The 22,246-nt window shown below is 48.3% G+C and overlaps 1 protein-coding gene across 1 annotated transcript; it reads left to right on the forward strand.

Annotated features, from left to right (window-relative positions):
• The first annotated feature begins 133 nt into the window (after window positions 1–133).
• LOC108135404 (mucin-2) lies at window positions 134–22,243 on the forward strand. The gene is made up of 10 exons (XM_041709325.1): window positions 134–550; window positions 728–1,240; window positions 1,418–4,096; window positions 10,475–11,296; window positions 11,636–12,829; window positions 13,169–13,887; window positions 14,065–14,777; window positions 15,336–15,649; window positions 16,694–19,747; window positions 20,018–22,243. Exons 1-10 carry the CDS (start codon window positions 134–136, stop codon window positions 22,241–22,243), a joined length of 12,651 nt encoding a protein of 4,216 aa, XP_041565259.1.
• Window positions 22,244–22,246: the final 3 nt, after the last annotated feature.

A 22,246-nucleotide genomic window follows, 5' to 3' on the forward strand; every position in this document is an offset into this window, starting at 1 on the left:
GAGCACTGCTTAAATATGCCCTTGAGAGGGCTGGCAAGCTCAGTACCGAGGGTGTCGCTCGGTTGTCTACAGCACTCACCAACCAGCCCACACAGGACACAACCCAAGGAGAAGGCAGTAACAGGTTGACAAGATGCAACTGTTCATAATCTGCCTGCTGGCGGCCAACACGGCCGCATTCACGATGTTCGGCCCGCACATCAGCATCGTGCCGGGCCAAAAGCCCAACGAGATTGTGCTTCGCTTCCGCAACCCCTGTAACAACAAGACCAGCACCACGACCTTGAGACCGCCATCATCACCATGTCCATATCACCCTACCACGCCAGCCACTACTCCGCACGACTGCGGACACGAGACCACGAAAACAAGTAGGGCCACCACTGCAAGGCCAACATTGGAAACGACTATTAGAACAACTTTCAGGCCAACTCAGCCAACAACTCCGAAGCCAACGACTCTTAAGCCCACAGAGGGAACTTCGGAGGAACCTACAACTGTAAAGCCAACCGAGCCGACAACTCTAAAACCAACGACTCTTAACCCTACAGCGGGAACTTCGGAGAAACCGACAACTCTTAACCCAACAACTCTTAAGCCCACAGAGGGAACTTCTGTGACACCGACAACTCTGAGACCAACAACTCTTAAGCCCACAGAGGGAACTTCGGAGAAACCGACAACTCTGAGTCCAACAACTCTTAAGACCACAGAGGGAACTTCGGAGAAACCGACAACTCCGAAACCAACCACTCTTAAGCCCACAGAGGGAACTTCGGAGAAACCTACAACTCTGAGTCCAACAACTCTTAAGCCCACAGAGGGAACTTCGGAGAAACCGACAACTCCGAGCCCAACAACTCTTAGGCCCACAGAGGGAACTTCGGAGAAACCGACAACTCCGACTCCAACAACTCTTAAGCCCACAGAGGGAACTTCGGAGAAACCGACAACTCTGAATCCAACAACTCTTAAGCCCACAGAGGGAACTTCGGAGAAACCGACAACTGTCAAGCCAACAACTCTTAAGCCCACAGAGGGATCTTCGGAGAAACCGACAACTGTGAAGCCAACAACTCTTAAGCCCACAGATGGAACTTCTGTGAAACCGTCAACTCTGAACCCAACAACTCTTAAGCCCACAGAGGGAACTTCGGAGAAACCGTCAACTGTGAAGCCAACAACTCTTAAGCCCACAGAGGGAACTTCGGAGAAACCGACAACTGTGAAGCCAACAACTGTTAAGCCCACAGATGGAACTTCAGAGAAACCAACAACTCTGAATCCAACAACTCTTAAGCCCACAGAGGAAACTTCGGAGAAACCGTCAACTCTGAACCCAACAACTCTTAAGCCCACAGATGGAACTTCGGAGAAACCGACAACTCTGAACCCAACAACTCTTAAGCCCACAGAGGGAACATCGGAGAAACCGACAACTGTGAAGCCAACAACTCTTAAGCCCACAGATGGAACTTCTTTGAAACCGTCAACTCTGAACCCAACAACTCTTAAGCCCACAGAGGGAACATCGGAGAAACCGACAACTGTGAAGCCAACAACTCTTAAGCCCACAGATGGAACTTCTGTGAAACCGTCAACTCTGAACCCAACAACTCTTAAGCCCACAGAGGGAACTTCGGGGAAACCGACAACTCTGAATCCAACAACTCTTAAGCCCACAGAGGGAACTTCGGAGAAACCGATAACTCTGAATCCAACAACTCTTAAGCCCACAGATGGAACTTCTGTGAAACCGTCAACTCTGAACCCAACAACTCTTAAGCCCACCGATGGAACTTCTGTGAAACCGTCAACTCTGAACCCAACAACTCTCAAGCCCACAGATGGAACTTCGGAGAAACCGACAACTCTGAATCCAACAACTCTTAAGCCCACAGAAGGAACTTCTATGAAACCGACAACTCTGAACCCAACTACTCTTAAGCCCACAGAGGGAACTTCTGTGAAACCGTCAACTCTGAACCCAACAACTCTTAAGCCCACAGAGGGAACTTCGGAGAAACCGACAACTCTTAAGCCCACAGAGGGAACTTCGGAAAAACCGACAACTTTGAGTCCAACCACTCTTAAGCCCACAGAAGGAACTTCAGAGAAACCAACAACTGCGAACCCAACAACTCTTAAGCCCACAGAGGGAACTTCTGTGAAACCGTCAACTCTGAACCCAACAACTCTTAAGCCCACAGATGGAACTTCTGTGAAACCGTCAACTCTGAACCCAACAACTCTTAAGCCCACAGATGGAACTTCGGAAAAACCGACAACTCTGAATCCAACAACACTTAAGCCCACAGAGGGAACTTCGGAGAAACCGACAACTTTGAGTCCAACCACTCTTAAGCCCACAGAAGGAACTTCGGAGAAACCAACAACTGTGAACCCAACAACTCTTAAGCCCACAGAGGGAACTTCTGTGAAACCGTCAACTCTGAACCCAACAACTCTTAAGCCCACAGATGGAACTTCGGAGAAACCGACAACTCTTAAGCCCACAGAGGGAACTTCGGAGAGACCGACAACTGTGAACCCAACAACTCGCAAACCCACAGATGGAACTTCGGAAAAACCGACAACTCTGAATCCAACAACTCTTAAGCCCACAGAGGGAACTTCGGAGAAAACGACTACTGTAAACCCAACAACTCTTAAGCCCACTGAGGGAACTTCGGAGAAACCGACTACTCTGAATCCAACAACTCTTAAGCCCACAGAGGGAACTTCGGAGAAACCGACAACTGTGAACCCAACAACTCTTAAGCCCACAGATGTAACTTCGGAAAAACCGACAACTTTGAATCCAACAACTCTTAAGCCCACAGAGGGAACTTCGGAGAAAACGACAACTATAAACCCAACAACTCTTAAGCCCACAGATGGAACTTCGGAAAAACCGACAACTCTGAATCCAACAACTCTAAAGCCCACAGAGGGAACTTCTGTGAAACCGTCAACTCTGAACCCAACAACTCTTAAGCCCACAGAGGGACCTTCTGTGAAACCGACAACTCTGAATCCAACAACTCTTAAGCCCACAGAGGGAACTTCGGAGAAACCGACAACTGTGAACCCAACAACTCTTAAGCCCACAGATGGAACTTCGGAAAAACCGACAACTCTGAATCCAACAACTCTTAAGCCCACAGAGGGAACTTCTGTGAAACCAACAACTCTTAACCCAACAACTCTTAAGCCCACAGAGGGAACTTCGGTGAAACCGTCAACTCTGAGCCCAACAACTCTTAAGCCCACAGAGGGAACTTCTGTGAAACCGTCAACTCTGAACCCATCAACTCTTAAGCCCACAGAGGGAACTTCTGAGAAACCGACAACTCTGAATCCAACAACTCTTAAGCCCACAGAGGGAACTTCTGTGAAACCGACAACTCTGATCCCAACAACTCTTAAGCCCACAGAGGGAACGTCTGTGAAACCGTCAACTCTGAACCCAACAACTCTTAAGCCCACAGATGGAACTTCGGAGAAACCGACAACTGTGAACCCAACAACTCTTAAGCCCACAGATGGAACTTCGGCAAAACCGACAACTCTGAATCCAACAACTCTTAAGCCCACAGAGGGAACTTCGGAGAAAACGACTACTGTAAACCCAACAACTCTTAAGCCCACTGAGGGAACTTCGGAGAAACCGACTACTCTGAATCCAACAACTCTTAAGCCCACAGAGGGAACTTCGGAGAAACCGACAACTGTGAACCCAACAACTCTTAAGCCCACCGAGGGAACTTCGAAGAAACCGACAACTCTGAATCCAACAACTCTTAAGCCCACAGAGGGAACTTCTGTGAAACCGTCAACTCTGAACCCAACAACTCTTAAGCCCACAGATGGAACTTCGGAAAAACCGACAACTCTGAATCCAACAACTCTTAAGCCCACAGAGGGAACTTCTGTGAAACCGACAACTGTGAACCCAACAACTCTTAAGCCCACAGATGGAACTTCGGAAAAACCGACAACTCTGAATCCAACAACTCTTAAGCCCACAGAGGGAACTTCTGTGAAACCGACAACTCTGAACCCAACAACTCTTAAGCCCACAGAGGGAACTTCTGTGAAACCGTCAACTCTGAACCCATCAACTCTTAAGCCCACAGAGGGAACTTCGGAGAAACCGACAACTCTGAATCCAACAACTCTTAAGCCCACAGAGGGAACTTCGGAGAAACCGACAACTTTGAGCTCAACCACTCTTAAGCCCACAGAAGGAACTTCAGAGAAACCAACAACTGTGAACCCAACAACTCTTAAGCCCACAGAGGGAACTTCTGTGAAACCGTCAACTCTGAACCCAACAACTCTTAAGCCCACAGATGGAACTTCTGTGAAACCGTCAACTCTGAACCCAACAACTCTTAAGCCCACAGATGGAACTTCGGAGAAACCGACAACTGTGAGCCCAACAACTCTTAAGCCCACAGATGGAACTTCGGCAAAACCGACAACTCTGAATCCAACAACTCTTAAGCCCACAGAGGGAACTTCGGAGAGACCGACAACTGTGAACCCAACAACTCGCAAACCCACAGATGGAACTTCGGAAAAACCGACAACTCTGAATCCAACAACTCTAAAGCCCACAGAGGGAACTTCGGAGAGACCGACAACTGTGAACCCAACAACTCGCAAACCCACAGATGGAACTTCGGAAAAACCGACAACTCTGAATCCAACAACTCTAAAGCCCACAGAGGGAACTTCGGAGAAACCGTCAACTCTGAAACCAACAACTCTAAAGCCCACAGAGGGAACTTCTGTGAAACCGTCAACTCTGAGTCCAACAACTCTTAACCCCACAGAGGGAACTTCTGTGAAACCGTCAACTCTGAACCCATCAACTCTTAAGCCCACAGAGGGAACTTCGGAGAAACCAACAACTGTGAACCCAACAACTCTTAAGCCCACAGATGGAACTTCGGAAACACCGACAACTCTGAATCCAACAACTCTCAAGCCCACAGAGGGAACTTCGGAGAAACCGACAACACTGAATCCAACAACTCTAAAGCCCACAGAGGGAACTTCGGAGAAACCGTCAACTCTGAAACCAACAACTCTAAAGCCCACAGAGGGAACTTCTGTGAAACCGTCAACTCTGAGTCCAACAACTCTTAACCCCACAGAGGGAACTTCTGTGAAACCGTCAACTCTGAATCCAACAACTCTTAAGCCCAAAGAGGGAACTTCGGAGAAAACGACTACTGTAAACCCAACAACTCTTAAGCCCACTGAGGGAACTTCGGAGAAACCGACTACTCTGAATCCAACAACTCTTAAGCCCACAGAGGGAACTTCGGAGAAACCGACAACTGTGAACCCAACAACTCTTAAGCCCACCGAGGGAACTTCGAAGAAACCGACAACTCTGAATCCAACAACTCTTAAGCCCACAGAGGGAACTTCTGTGAAACCGTCAACTCTGAACCCAACAACTCTTAAGCCCACAGATGGAACTTCGGAAAAACCGACAACTCTGAATCCAACAACTCTTAAGCCCACAGAGGGAACTTCTGTGAAACCGACAACTGTGAACCCAACAACTCTTAAGCCCACAGATGGAACTTCGGAAAAACCGACAACTCTGAATCCAACAACTCTTAAGCCCACAGAGGGAACTTCTGTGAAACCGACAACTCTGAACCCAACAACTCTTAAGCCCACAGAGGGAACTTCTGTGAAACCGTCAACTCTGAACCCATCAACTCTTAAGCCCACAGAGGGAACTTCGGAGAAACCGACAACTCTGAATCCAACAACTCTTAAGCCCACAGAGGGAACTTCGGAGAAACCGACAACTTTGAGCTCAACCACTCTTAAGCCCACAGAAGGAACTTCAGAGAAACCAACAACTGTGAACCCAACAACTCTTAAGCCCACAGAGGGAACTTCTGTGAAACCGTCAACTCTGAACCCAACAACTCTTAAGCCCACAGATGGAACTTCTGTGAAACCGTCAACTCTGAACCCAACAACTCTTAAGCCCACAGATGGAACTTCGGAGAAACCGACAACTGTGAGCCCAACAACACTTAAGCCCACAGATGGAACTTCGGCAAAACCGACAACTCTGAATCCAACAACTCTTAAGCCCACAGAGGGAACTTCGGAGAGACCGACAACTGTGAACCCAACAACTCGCAAACCCACAGATGGAACTTCGGAAAAACCGACAACTCTGAATCCAACAACTCTAAAGCCCACAGAGGGAACTTCGGAGAGACCGACAACTGTGAACCCAACAACTCGCAAGCCCACAGATGGAACTTCGGAAAAACCGACAACTCTGAATCCAACAACTCTAAAGCCCACAGAGGGAACTTCGGAGAAACCGTCAACTCTGAAACCAACAACTCTAAAGCCCACAGAGGGAACTTCTGTGAAACCGTCAACTCTGAGTCCAACAACTCTTAACCCCACAGAGGGAACTTCTGTGAAACCGTCAACTCTGAACCCATCAACTCTTAAGCCCACAGAGGGAACTTCGGAGAAACCAACAACTGTGAACCCAACAACTCTTAAGCCCACAGATGGAACTTCGGAAACACCGACAACTCTGAATCCAACAACTCTCAAGCCCACAGAGGGAACTTCGGAGAAACCGACAACACTGAATCCAACAACTCTAAAGCCCACAGAGGGAACTTCGGAGAAACCGTCAACTCTGAAACCAACAACTCTAAAGCCCACAGAGGGAACTTCTGTGAAACCGTCAACTCTGAGTCCAACAACTCTTAACCCCACAGAGGGAACTTCTGTGAAACCGTCAACTCTGAACCCATCAACTCTTAAGCCCACAGAGGGAACTTCGGAGAAACCGACAACTCTGAATCCAACAACTCTTAAGCCCACAGAGGGAACTTCGGAGAAACCGACAACTTTGAGTCCAACCACTCTTAAGCCCACAGAAGGAACTTCAGAGAAACCAACAACTGTGAACCCAACAACTCTTAAGTCCACAGAGGGAACTTCTGTGAAACCAACAACTCTTAACCCAACAACACTTAAGCCCACTGAGGGAACTTCGGTGAAACCGTCAACTCTGAACCCAACAACTCTTAAGCCCACAGATGGAACTTCGGAGAAACCGACAACTGTGAACCCAACAACTCTTAAGCCCACAGATGGAACTTCGGAAAAACCGACAACTCTGAATCCAACAACTCTTAAGCCCACAGAAGGATCTTCTGTGAAACCGACAACTCTGAACCCAACAACTCTTAAGCCCACAGAGGGAACTTCGGAGAAGCCGACAACTGTGAACCCAACAACTATTAAGCCCACAGATGGAACTTCGGAAACACCGACAACTCTGAATCCAACAACTCTCAAGCCCACAGAGGGAACTTCGGAGAAACCGACAACACTGAATCCAACAACTCTAAAGCCCACAGAGGGAACTTCGGAGAAACCGTCAACTCTGAAACCAACAACTCTAAAGCCCACAGAGGGAACTTCTGTGAAACCGTCAACTCTGAGTCCAACAACTCTTAACCCCACAGAGGGAACTTCTGTGAAACCGTCAACTCTGAACCCATCAACTCTTAAGCCCACAGAGGGAACTTCGGAGAAACCGACAACTCTGAATCCAACAACTCTTAAGCCCACAGAGGGAACTTCGGAGAAACCGACAACTTTGAGTCCAACCACTCTTAAGCCCACAGAAGGAACTTCAGAGAAACCAACATCTGTGAACCCAACAACTCTTAAGCCCACAGAGGGAACTTCTGTGAAACCGTCAACTCTGAACCCAACAACTCTTAAGCCCACAGATGGAACTTCTGTGAAACCGTCAACTCTGAACCCAACAACTCTTAAGCCCACAGATGGAACTTCGGAGAAACCGACAACTGTGAGCCCAACAACTCTTAAGCCCACAGATGGAACTTCGGCAAAACCGACAACTCTGAATCCAACAACTCTTAAGCCCACAGAGGGAACTTCGGAGAGACCGACAACTGTGAACCCAACAACTCGCAAACCCACAGATGGAACTTCGGAAAAACCGACAACTCTGAATCCAACAACTCTTAAGCCCACAGAGGGAACTTCGGAGAAAACGACTACTGTAAACCCAACAACTCTTAAGCCCACTGAGGGAACTTCGGAGAAACCGACTACTCTGAATCCAACAACTCTTAAGCCCACAGAGGGAACTTCGGAGAAACCGACAACTGTGAACCCAACAACTCTTAAGCCCACAGATGTAACTTCGGAAAAACCGACAACTTTGAATCCAACAACTCTTAAGCCCACAGAGGGAACTTCGGAGAAAACGACAACTATAAACCCAACAACTCTTAAGCCCACAGATGGAACTTCGGAAAAACCGACAACTCTGAATCCAACAACTCTTAAGCCCACAGAGGGAACTTCGGAGAAACCGACAACTTTGAGTCCAACCACTCTTAAGCCCACAGAAGGAACTTCAGAGAAACCAACAACTGTGAACCCAACAACTCTTAAGCCCACAGAGGGAACTTCTGTGAAACCGTCAACTCTGAACCCAACAACTCTTAAGCCCACAGATGGAACTTCTGTGAAACCGTCAACTCTGAACCCAACAACTCTTAAGCCCACAGATGGAACTTCGGAGAAACCGACAACTGTGAGCCCAACAACTCTTAAGCCCACAGATGGAACTTCGGCAAAACCGACAACTCTGAATCCAACAACTCTTAAGCCCACAGAGGGAACTTCGGAGAGACCGACAACTGTGAACCCAACAACTCGCAAACCCACAGATGGAACTTCGGAAAAACCGACAACTCTGAATCCAACAACTCTTAAGCCCACAGAGGGAACTTCGGAGAAAACGACTACTGTAAACCCAACAACTCTTAAGCCCACTGAGGGATCTTCGGAGAAACCGACTACTCTGAATCCAACAACTCTTAAGCCCACAGAGGGAACTTCGGAGAAACCGACAACTGTGAACCCAACAACTCTTAAGCCCACAGATGTAACTTCGGAAAAACCGACAACTCTGAATCCAACAACTCTTAAGCCCACAGAGGGAACTTCTGTGAAACCGTCAACTCTGAACCCAACAACTCTTAAGCCCACAGAGGGACCTTCTGTGAAACCGACAACTCTGAATCCAACAACTCTTAAGCCCACAGAGGGAACTTCGGAGAAACCGACAACTGTGAACCCAACAACTCTTAAGCCCACAGATGGAACTTCGGAAAAACCGACAACTCTGAATCCAACAACTCTTAAGCCCACAGAGGGAACTTCTGTGAAACCAACAACTCTTAACCCAACAACTCTTAAGCCCACAGAGGGAACTTCGGTGAAACCGTCAACTCTGAGCCCAACAACTCTTAAGCCCACAGAGGGAACTTCTGTGAAACCGTCAACTCTGAACCCATCAACTCTTAAGCCCACAGAGGGAACTTCTGAGAAACCGACAACTCTGAATCCAACAACTCTTAAGCCCACAGAGGGAACTTCTGTGAAACCGACAACTCTGAATCCAACAACTCTTAAGCCCACAGAGGGAACTTCTGTGAAACCGTCAACTCTGAACCCAACAACTCTGAAGCCCACCGAGGGAACTTCGAAGAAACCGACAACTCTGAATCCAACAACTCTTAAGCCCACAGATGGAACTTCGGAGAAGCCGACAACTGTGAACCCAACAACTCTTAAGCCCACAGATGGAACTTCGGAAAAACCGACAACTCTGAATCCAACAACTCTTAAGCCCACAGAGGGAACTTCTGTGAAACCGACAACTCTGAACCCAACAACTCTTAAGCCCACAGAGGGAACTTCGGAGATGCCGACAACTGTGAACCCAACAACTCTTAAGCCCACAGATGGAACTTCGGAAACACCGACAACTCTGAATCCAACAACTCTCAAGCCCACAGAGGGAACTTCGGAGAAACCGACAACACTGAATCCAACAACTCTTAAACCTACTGCGGGAACTTCTGTGAAACCGTCAACTCTGAACCCAACAACTCTTAAGCCCACAGATGGAACTTCGGAGAAACCGACAACTCTAAATCCAACAACTCTTAAGCCCACAGAGGGAACTTCTGTGAAACCGTCAACTCTGAACCCATCAACTCTAAAGCCCACAGATGGAACTTCGGAAAAACCGACAACTCTGAATCCAACAACTCTTAAGCCCACAGAGGGAACTTCGGAGAAAACGACAACTGTGAACCCAACAACTCTTAAGCCCACAGAGGGTACTTCGGAGAAACCGACAACTCTGAACCCAACAACTCTTCAGCCCACAGATGGAACTTCGGAGAAACCGTCAACTCTGAATCCAACAACTCTTAAGCCCACTGAGGGAACTTCTGTGAAACCATCAACTCTGAACCCAACAACTCTTAAGCCCACAGATGGAACTTCGGAGAAACCGACAACTCTGAATCCAACAACTCTTAAGCCCTCAGAGGGAACTTCGGAGAAGCCGACTACTGTGAATCCAACAACTCTTAAGCCCACAGAGGGAACTTCAGTGAAACCGACCACTCTGAACCCAACAACTCTTAAGCCCACAGATGGAACTTCGGCGAAACCGACAACTCTGAAACCAACGAAGCCGACAACTGTGAAGCCAACAACTCTTAAGCCCACAGAGAGAACTTCGGTGAAACCGTCAACTGTGGAACCAACAACTCTTAAGCCCACAGAGGGAACTTCGGAGAAACCGACAACTCTGAAACCAACGAAGCCGACAACTGTGAAGCCAACAACTCTTAAGCCCACAGAAGGAACTTCGGTGAAACCGTCAACTCTGAACCCAACAACTCTTAAGCCCACAGAGGGAACTTCGGTGAAACCGTCAACTGTGAAACCAACAACTCTTAAGCCCACAGAGGGAACTTCGGAAAATCCGACAACTCTGAAACCAACGAAGCCGACAACTGTGAAGCCAACAACTCTTAAGCCCACAGAAGGAACTTCGGAGAAACCGACAACTCTGAAGCCAACGACTCTTAAGCCCACAGAGGGAACTTCGGTGAAACCGTCAACTCTGAATCCAACAACTCTTAAGCCCACAGAGGGAACTTCGGAGAATCCGACAACTCTGAAACCAACGAAGCCGACAACTGTGAAGCCAACAACTCTTAAGCCCACAGAGGGAACTTCTGTGAAACCGTCAACTCTGAGCCCAACAACTCTTAAGCCCACAGATGGAACTTCGGAGAAACCGACAACTCTGAAACCAACGAAGCCGACAACTGTGAAGCCAACAACTCTTAAGCCCACAGAAGGAACTTCGGAGAAACCGACCACTCTGAACCCAACAACTCTTAAGCCCACAGAGAAAACTTCGGAGAAACCGATAACTCTGAAACCAACAACTCTTAAGCCCACAGATGGAACTTCGGAGAAACCGACAACTGTGAACCCAACAACTCTTAAGCCCACAGAGAGAACTTCGGAGAAACCGACAACTCTAAATCCAACAACTCTTAAGCCCACAGAGGGAACTTCTGTGAAACCGTCAACTCTGAACCCATCAACTCTAAAGCCCACAGATGGAACTTCGGAAAAACCGACAACTCTGAATCCAACAACTCTTAAGCCCACAGAGGGAACTTCGGAGAAAACGACAACTGTGAACCCAACAACTCTTAAGCCCACAGAGGGTACTTCGGAGAAACCGACAACTCTGAACCCAACAACTCTTCAGCCCACAGATGGAACTTCGGAGAAACCGTCAACTCTGAATCCAACAACTCTTAAGCCCACTGAGGGAACTTCTGTGAAACCATCAACTCTGAACCCAACAACTCTTAAGCCCACAGATGGAACTTCGGAGAAACCGACAACTCTGAATCCAACAACTCTTAAGCCCTCAGAGGGAACTTCGGAGAAGCCGACTACTGTGAATCCAACAACTCTTAAGCCCACAGAGGGAACTTCAGTGAAACCGACCACTCTGAACCCAACAACTCTTAAGCCCACAGATGGAACTTCGGCGAAACCGACAACTCTGAAACCAACGAAGCCGACAACTGTGAAGCCAACAACTCTTAAGCCCACAGAGAGAACTTCGGTGAAACCGTCAACTGTGGAACCAACAACTCTTAAGCCCACAGAGGGAACTTCGGAGAAACCGACAACTCTGAAACCAACGAAGCCGACAACTGTGAAGCCAACAACTCTTAAGCCCACAGAAGGAACTTCGGTGAAACCGTCAACTCTGAACCCAACAACTCTTAAGCCCACAGAGGGAACTTCGGTGAAACCGTCAACTGTGAAACCAACAACTCTTAAGCCCACAGAGGGAACTTCGGAAAATCCGACAACTCTGAAACCAACGAATCCGACAACTGTGAAGCCAACAACTCTTAAGCCCACAGAAGGAACTTCGGAGAAACCGACAACTCTGAAGCCAACGACTCTTAAGCCCACAGAGGGAACTTCGGTGAAACCGTCAACTCTGAATCCAACAACTCTTAAGCCCACAGAGGGAACTTCGGAGAATCCGACAACTCTGAAACCAACGAAGCCGACAACTGTGAAGCCAACAACTCTTAAGCCCACAGAGGGAACTTCTGTGAAACCGTCAACTCTGAGCCCAACAACTCTTAAGCCCACAGATGGAACTTCGGAGAAACCGACAACTCTGAAACCAACGAAGCCGACAACTGTGAAGCCAACAACTCTTAAGCCCACAGAAGGAACTTCGGAGAAACCGACCACTCTGAACCCAACAACTCTTAAGCCCACAGAGAAAACTTCGGAGAAACCGATAACTCTGAAACCAACAACTCTTAAGCCCACAGATGGAACTTCGGAGAAACCGACAACTGTGAACCCAACAACTCTTAAGCCCACAGAGAGAACTTCGGAGAAACCGACCACTCTGAAGCCAAACACTCTTAAGCCCACAGATGGAACTTCGGAAAAACCGACAACTCTGAGTCCAACAACTCTTAAGCCCACAGAGGGAACTTCTGAAAAACCGACAACTGTGAAGCCAACAACTCTTAAGCCCACAGAAGGAACTTCGGAGAAACCGACCACTCTGAACCCAACAACTCTTAAGCCCACAGAGGAAACTTCGGAGAAACCGACAACTCTGAAACCAACAACTCTTAAGCCCACAGATGGAACTTCGGAGAATCCGACAACTCTGAAACCAACGAAGCCGACAACTCTGAAACCAACGAAGCCGACAACTGTGAACCCAACAACTCTTAAGCCCACAGAGGGAACTTCGGTGAAACCGTCAACTGTGGAACCAACAACTCTTAAGCCCACAGAGGGAACTTCGGAGAAACCGACAACTCTGAAACCAACGAAGCCGACAACTGTGAAGCCAACAACTCTTAAGCCCACAGAAGGAACTTCGGTGAAACCGTCAACTCTGAACCCAACAACTCTTAAGCCCACAGAGGGAACTTCGGTGAAACCGTCAACTGTGAAACCAACAACTCTTAAGCCCACAGAGGGAACTTCGGAAAATCCGACAACTCTGAAACCAACGAAGCCGACAACTGTGAAGCCAACAACTCTTAAGCCCACAGAAGGAACTTCGGAGAAACCGACAACTCTGAAGCCAACGACTCTTAAGCCCACAGAGGGAACTTCGGTGAAACCGTCAACTCTGAATCCAACAACTCTTAAGCCCACAGAGAGAACTTCGGAGAATCCGACAACTCTGAAACCAACGAAGCCGACAACTGTGAAGCCAACAACTCTTAAGCCCACAGAGGGAACTTCTGTGAAACCGTCAACTCTGAGCCCAACAACTCTTAAGCCCACAGATGGAACTTCGGAGAAACCGACAACTCTGAAACCAACGAAGCCGACAACTGTGAAGCCAACAACTCTTAAGCCCACAGAAGGAACTTCGGAGAAACCGACCACTCTGAACCCAACAACTCTTAAGCCCACAGAGAAAACTTCGGAGAAACCGATAACTCTGAAACCAACAACTCTTAAGCCCACAGATGGAACTTCGGAGAAACCGACAACTGTGAACCCAACAACTCTTAAGCCCACAGAGAGAACTTCGGAGAAACCGACCACTCTGAAGCCAAACACTCTTAAGCCCACAGATGGAACTTCGGAAAAACCGACAACTCTGAGTCCAACAACTCTTAAGCCCACAGAGGGAACTTCTGAAAAACCGACAACTGTGAAGCCAACAACTCTTAAGCCCACAGAAGGAACTTCGGAGAAACCGACCACTCTGAACCCAACAACTCTTAAGCCCACAGAGGAAACTTCGGAGAAACCGACAACTCTGAAACCAACAACTCTTAAGCCCACAGATGGAACTTCGGAGAATCCGACAACTCTGAAACCAACGAAGCCGACAACTCTGAAACCAACGAAGCCGACAACTGTGAACCCAACAACTCTTAAGCCCACAGAGGGAACTTCGGAGAAACCGACAACTCTGAATCCAACAACTCTTAAGCCCACAGAAGGAACTTCTGTGAAACCGTCAACTCTCAAGCCAACAACTCTTAAGCCCACAGATGGAACTTCGGAGAAACCGACAACTCCGAAACCAACGGTGCCGACAACTCTTAAGCCGACAGAGGGAACAACTCTCAACCCAACAACTCTTAAGCCCACAGATGGAACTTCGGAGAAACCGACAACTCCGAAACCAACTGTGCCGACAACTCTTAAGCCCACAGAGGGAACAACTCTCAACCCAACAACTCTTAAGCCCACAGATGGAACTTCGGAGAAACCGACAACTCTGAATCCAACAACTCTTAAGCCCACAGAGGGAACTTCGGAGAAACCGACAACTCAGAATCCAACAACTCTTAAGTCCACAGAGGGAACTTCTGTGAAACCGTCAACTCTGAATCCAACAACTCTAAAGCCCACAGACGGAACTTCGGAAAAACCGACAACTCTGAATCCAACAACTCCTAAGCCCACAGAGGGAACTTCGGAGAAACCGACAACTGTGAACCCAACAACTCTTAAGCCCACAGATGCAACTTCGGAGAAACCGACAACTCCGAAACCAACGATGCCGACAACTGTAAACCCAACAACTCTTAAGCCCACAGATGTAACTTCGGAGAAACCGACAACACCAAAACCAACGATTCCGACAACTGTGAACACATCAACTCTTAAGCCCACAGAGGGAACTTCGGAGAAACCGACAACTCAGAATCCAACAACTCTTAAGCCCACAGAAGGAACTTCGGAGAAACCGACCACTCTGAACCCAACAACTCTTAAGCCCACAGAGGAAACTTCGGAGAAACCGACAACTCTGAAACCAACAACTCTTAAGCCCACAGATGGAACTTCGGAGAATCCGACAACTCTGAAACCAACGAAGCCGACAACTCTGAAACCAACGAAGCCGACAACTGTGAACCCAACAACTCTTAAGCCCACAGAGGGAACTTCGGAGAAACCGACAACTCTGAATCCAACAACTCTTAAGCCCACAGAAGGAACTTCTGTGAAACCGTCAACTCTCAAGCCAACAACTCTTAAGCCCACAGATGGAACTTCGGAGAAACCGACAACTCCGAAACCAACGGTGCCGACAACTCTTAAGCCGACAGAGGGAACAACTCTCAACCCAACAACTCTTAAGCCCACAGATGGAACTTCGGAGAAACCGACAACTCCGAAACCAACTGTGCCGACAACTCTTAAGCCCACAGAGGGAACAACTCTCAACCCAACAACTCTTAAGCCCACAGATGGAACTTCGGAGAAACCGACAACTCTGAATCCAACAACTCTTAAGCCCACAGAGGGAACTTCGGAGAAACCGACAACTCAGAATCCAACAACTCTTAAGTCCACAGAGGGAACTTCTGTGAAACCGTCAACTCTGAATCCAACAACTCTAAAGCCCACAGACGGAACTTCGGAAAAACCGACAACTCTGAATCCAACAACTCCTAAGCCCACAGAGGGAACTTCGGAGAAACCGACAACTGTGAACCCAACAACTCTTAAGCCCACAGATGCAACTTCGGAGAAACCGACAACTCCGAAACCAACGATGCCGACAACTGTAAACCCAACAACTCTTAAGCCCACAGATGTAACTTCGGAGAAACCGACAACACCAAAACCAACGATTCCGACAACTGTGAACACATCAACTCTTAAGCCCACAGAGGGAACTTCGGAGAAACCGACAACTCTGAATCCAACAACTCTTAAGCCCACAGAAGGAACTTCGGAAAAACCGACAACTGTGAACCCAACAACTCTTAAGCCCACAGATGGAACTTCGGAACAACCGACAACTCTGAATCCAACAACTCTTAAGCCCACAGATGGAACTTCGGAGAAACCGACAACTCAGAATCCAACAACTCTTAAACCCACAGAGGGAACTTCTGTGAAACCGTCAACTCTGAACCCAACAACTCTTAAGCCGACAGAAGGAACTTCGGAGAGACCGACAACTCTGAATCCAACAACTCTTAAGCCCACAGATGGAACTTCGGAGAAACCGACAACTCTGAATCCAACAACTTTAAAGCCCACAGACGGAACTTCGGAGAAACCGACAACTCTGAATCCAACAACTCTTAAGCCCACAGAGGGAACTTCTGTGAAACCTTCAACTCTGAAGCCAACAACTCTTAAGCCCACAGATGGAACTTCGGAGAAACCGACAACTCTGAATCCAACAACTTTAAAGCCCACAGACGGAACTTCGGAGAAACCGACAACTCTGAATCCAACAACTCTTAAGCCCACAGATGGAACTTCGGAGAAACCGACAACTCTGAGTCCAACAACTTTAAAGCCCACAGAGGGAACTTCGGAGAAACCGACAACTCTGAATCCAACAACTCTTAAGCCCACAGAGGGAACTTCTGTGAAACCGTCAACTCTGAACCCAACAACTCTTAAGCCCACAGAGGGAACTTCGCAGAAACCGACAACTCTGAACCCAACAACTCTTAAGCCCACAGATGGAACTTCGGAGAAACCAACAACTCTGAATCCAACGGAGCCGACAACTGTGAAACCAACAACTCTTAAGCCCACAGAGGCAACTTCGGTGAAACCGTCAACTCTGAACCCAACAACTCTTAAGCCCACAGAGGGAACTTCGCAGAAACCGACAACTCTGAGTCCAACAACTCTTAAGCCCACAGAGGGAACTTCGGAAAAACCGACAACTCTGAATCCAACAACTCTTAAGCCCACAGAGGGAACTTCGGAGAAACCGACATCTGTGAAGCCAACAACTCTTAAGCCAACAGAGGGAACTTCGGAGAAACCGACAACTCTGAATCCAACAACTCTTAAGCCCACAGAGGGAACGTCGGTGAAACCGTCAACTCTGAACCCAACAACTCTTAAGCCCACAGAGGGAACTTCTGTGAAACCGACAACTCTGAATCCAACAACTCTTAAGCCCACAGAGGGAACTTCGGAAAAACCGACAACTCTGAATCCAACAACTCTTAAGCCCACAGAGGGAACTTCGGAGAAACCGACAACTCTGAATCCAACAACTCTTAAGCCCACAGATGGAACTTCGGAAAAACCGACAACTCTAAATCCAACAACTCTTAAGCCCACAGAGGGAACTTCAGAGAAACCGACAACTCAGAAACCAACGGAGCCGACAACTGTGAAGCCAACAACTCTTAAGCCCACAGAGGCAACTTCGGTGAAACCGTCAACTCTGAACCCAACAACTCTTAAGCCCACAGAGGGAACTTCGGAGAAACCAACGATGCCGACAACTGTGAACCCAACAACGCTTAAGCCCACAGAGGGAACTTCGGAGAAACCGTCAACTCTGAAACCAACAACTCTTAAGCCCACAGAGGGAACGTCGGTAAAACCGTCAACTCTGAACCCAACAACTCTTAAGCCCACAGAGGGAACTTCGCAGAAACCGACAACTCTGAATCCAACAACTCTTAAGCCCACAGAGGGAACTTCGGAGAAACCGACAACTCTGAACCCAACATCTCTTAAGCCCACAGAGGGAACTTCGGAGAAACCGACAACTCAGAAACCAACGGAGCCGACAACTGTGAAGCCAACAACTCTTAAGCCCACAGAGGCAACTTCCGTGAAACCGTCAACTCTGAACCCAACAACTCTTAAGCCCACAGAGGGAACTTCGCAGAAACCGACAACTCTGAGTCCAACAACTCTTAATCCCACAGAGGGAACTTCGGAAAAACCGACATCTCTGAATCCAACAACTCTTAAGCCCACAGAGGGAACTTCGGAGAAACCGACAACTGTGAAGCCAACAACTCTTAAGCCAACAGAGGGAACTTCGGAGAAACCGACAACTCTGAATCCAACAACTCTTAAGCCCACAGATGGAACTTCGGAAAAACCGACAACTCTGAATCCAACAACTCTTAAGCCCACAGAGGGAACTTCTGTGAAACCGACAACTCTGAATCCAACAACTCTTAAGCCCACAGAGGGAACTTCGGAAAAACCGACAACTCTGAATCCAACAACTCTTAAGCCCACAGAGGGAACTTCGGAGAAACCGACAACTCTGAATCCAACAACTCTTAAGCCCACAGATGGAACTTCGGAAAAACCGACAACTCTAAATCCAACAACTCTTAAGCCCACAGAGGGAACTTCAGAGAAACCGACAACTCAGAAACCAACGGAGCCGACAACTGTGAAGCCAACAACTCTTAAGCCCACAGAGGCAACTTCGGTGAAACCGTCAACTCTGAACCCAACAACTCTTAAGCCCACAGAGGGAACTTCGGAGAAACCAACGATGCCGACAACTGTGAACCCAACAACGCTTAAGCCCACAGAGGGAACTTCGGAGAAACCGTCAACTCTGAAACCAACAACTCTGAAACCAACAACTCTTAAGCCCACAGAGGCAACTTCGGTGAAACCGTCAACTCTGAACCCAACATCTCTTAAGCCCACAGAGGGAACTTCGGAGAAACCGACAACTCTGAATCCAACAACTCTTAAGCCCACAGAGGGAACGTCGGTGAAACCGTCAACTCTGAACCCAACAACTCTTAAGCCCACAGAGGGAACTTCGCAGAAACCGACAACTCTGAATCCAACAACTCTTAAGCCCACAGAGGGAACTTCGGAGAAACCGACAACTCTGAACCCAACATCTCTTAAGCCCACAGAGGGAACTTCGGAGAAACCGACAACTCAGAAACCAACGGAGCCGACAACTGTGAAGCCAACAACTCTTAAGCCCACAGAGGCAACTTCCGTGAAACCGTCAACTCTGAACCCAACAACTCTTAAGACCACAGAGGGAACTTCGGAGAAACCAACGATGCCGCCAACTGTGAACCCAACAACGCTTAAGCCCACAGAGGGAACTTCGGAGAAACCGTCAACTCTGAAACCAACAACTCTTAAACCCACAGATGGAACTTCGGAGAAACCGACCACTCCGAAACCAACGATGCCGACAACTGTGAAGCCAACAACTCTTAAGCCCACAGAGGGAACTTCGGAGAAACCGACAACTGTGAAACCAACGAAGCCGACAACTCTGAACCCAACAACTCTTAAGCCCACAGAGGCAACTTCGGTGAAACCGTCAACTATGAACCCAACAACTCTTAAGCCCACAGAGGGAACTTCGGAGAAACCGACAACTGTGAAACCAACGAAGCCGACAACTCTGAACCCAACAACTCTTAAGCCCACAGAGGGACCTTCGGAGAAACCGACCACTCCGAAACCAACGATGCCGACAACTGTGAAGCCAACAACTCTTAAGCCCACAGAGGCAACTTCGGTGAAACCGTCAACTCTGAACCCAACAACTTTTAAGCCCACAGAGGAAACTTCGCAGAAACCGACAACTCTGAATCCAACAACTCTTAAGCCCACAGAGAGAACTTCGGAAAAACCGACAACTCTGAATCCAACAACTCTTAAGCCCACAGAGGGAACTTCGGAGAAACCGACAACTGTGAAGCCAACAACTCTTAAGCCCACAGAGGGAACTTCGGAGAAACCGACAACTCTTACTCCAACAACTCTTAAGCCCACAGAGGGAACTTCAGAGAAACCGACAACTGTGAAGCCAACAACTCTTAAGCCCACAGAGGGAACTTCGGAGAAACCGACAACTCTGACTCCAACAACTCTTAAGCCCACAGAAGCAACTTCGGTGAAACCGTCAACTCTGAACCCAACAACTCTTAAGCCCACAGAGGGAACTTCGGAGAAACCGACCACTCCGAAACCAACGATGCCGACAACAGTGAACCCAACAACGCTTAAGCCCACAGAGGGAACTTCGGAGAAACCGTCAACTCTGAAACCAACAACTCTTAAGCCCACAGATGGAACTTCGGAGAAACCGACAACTCTGAATCCAACGGAGCCGACAACTCTGAAGCCAACAACTCCTAAGCCCACAGAGGCAACTTCGGTGAAACCGTCAACTCTGAACCCAACAACTCTTAAGCCCACAGAGGGAACTTCGGTGAAACCGTCAACTCTGAACCCAACAACTCTTAAACCCACAGAGGGAACTTCGGAGAAACCCACCACTCCGAAACCAACGATGCCGACAACTGTGAACCCAACAACTCTTAAGCCCACAGAGGCAACTTCGGTGAAACCGTCAACTCTGAATCCAACAACTCTTAAGTCCACAGAGGGAACTTCGCAGAAACCGACAACTGTGAAGCCAACAACTCTTAAGCCCACGGAGGGAACTTCGGAGAAACCGACAACTCTGACTCCAACAACTCTTAAGCCAACAGAGGGAACTTCGGAGAAACCGACAACTCTGAATCCAACAACTCTTAAGCCCACAGAGAGAACTTCGGAGAAACCGACAACTCTGAATCCAACAACTCTTAAGCCCACAGATGGAACTTCGGAAAAACCGACAACTCTGAATCCAACAACTCTTAAGCCCACAGAGGGAACTTCGGAAAAACCGACAACTCTGATTCCAACAACTCTTAAGCCCACAGAGGGAACTTCGGAGAAACCGACAACTGTGAAGCCAACAACTCTTAAGCCCACGGAGGGAACTTCGGAGAAACCGACAACTCTGACTCCAACAACTCTTAAGCCAACAGAGGGAACTTCGGAGAAACCGACAACTCTGAATCCAACAACTCTTAAGCCCACAGAGAGAACTTCGGAGAAACCGACAACTCTGAATCCAACAACTCTTAAGCCCACAGATGGAACTTCGGAAAAACCGACAACTCTGAATCCAACAACTCTTAAGCCCACAGAGGGAACTTCGGAGAAACCGACAACTCAGAAACCAACGGATCCGACAACTGTGAAGCCAACAACTCTTAAGCCCACTGAGGCAACTTCGGTGAAACCGACAACTCTTAATCCAACAACTTTTAAGCCCACAGAGGGAACCTCGGACAAACCGACAACTCCGAAACCAACGATGCCGACAACTGTGAACCCAACAACGCTTAAGCCCACAGAGGGAACTTCGGAGAAACCGACAACTCTGAATCCAACAACTCTTAAGCCCACAGAGGGAACTTCGGAGAAACCGACAACTCTGAACCCAACAACTCTTAAGCCCACAGATGGAACTTCGGAGAAACCGACAACTCTGAACCCAACAACTCTTAAGCCCACAGAGGGAACTTCGGAGAAACCGACAACTCTGAAACCAACGAAACCGACAACTCTGAACCCAACAACTCTTAAGCCCACAGAGGGAACTTCGGAGAAACCGACCACTCCGAAACCAACGATAACGACAACTGTGAAGCCAACAAGTCTTAAGCCCACAGAAGGAACATCGACAAGGCCGAATACTCCTAAACCAACAACTGTAAGGCCAACAACTCTCAAGCCCACTAAGGGAACATCGGCAATGCCGGCCACAACAAGACCGACAACAGCAAAGCCAACGACTCCTAAGGAAACAACAACTCAAAAACCATTAACTGTGAAGCCGACAACTTCAAAGCCGACGACTCTTAAGTCCACAGAGAGAACATCGGCAAATCCGACCACATTGAAACCAAACCCAAGCCCGACGACTTCAAAGCCCACTAAAGGAACATCGCCCAAGCCCACTACTCCAAAACCAACAACTGCAAGGCCAACGACTCTTAGGACCACTCAGGGAACTTCGGAGAAACCGACCACTCTGAAGCCATCTAAGCCAACAACGACCGCTAAGCCAACACCCGAGGAGTCTTCCACTACGACAGCATCTCTGCCTCCGTTCAATATCTTTGATCTGATTTCTGGGGCACTATCAACAACCGTGTCCGTTTAATTA

This window comes from Drosophila elegans, unplaced genomic scaffold (assembly GCF_018152505.1).
Source record: "Drosophila elegans isolate 14027-0461.03 unplaced genomic scaffold, ASM1815250v1 contig_149, whole genome shotgun sequence".
NCBI lineage: Eukaryota > Metazoa > Arthropoda > Insecta > Diptera > Drosophilidae > Drosophila > Drosophila elegans.

What these genes read in the sequence shown, in the direction of transcription:
- LOC108135404 (XM_041709325.1), top strand. Translation starts at nt 134, where the DNA reads ATGCAACTGTTCATAATCTGCCTGCTGGCGGCCAACACGGCCGCATTC. An exon ending in CAACGACTCTTAACCCTACA is followed by an intron (nt 551 to 727) that starts GCGGGAACTTCG and finishes GGAACTTCGGAG; the next exon opens with AAACCGACAACTCCGAAACC. An exon ending in AGCCCACAGAGGGAACTTCT is followed by an intron (nt 4,097 to 10,474) that starts GTGAAACCGTCA and finishes ACTTCGGAGAAG; the next exon opens with CCGACTACTGTGAATCCAAC.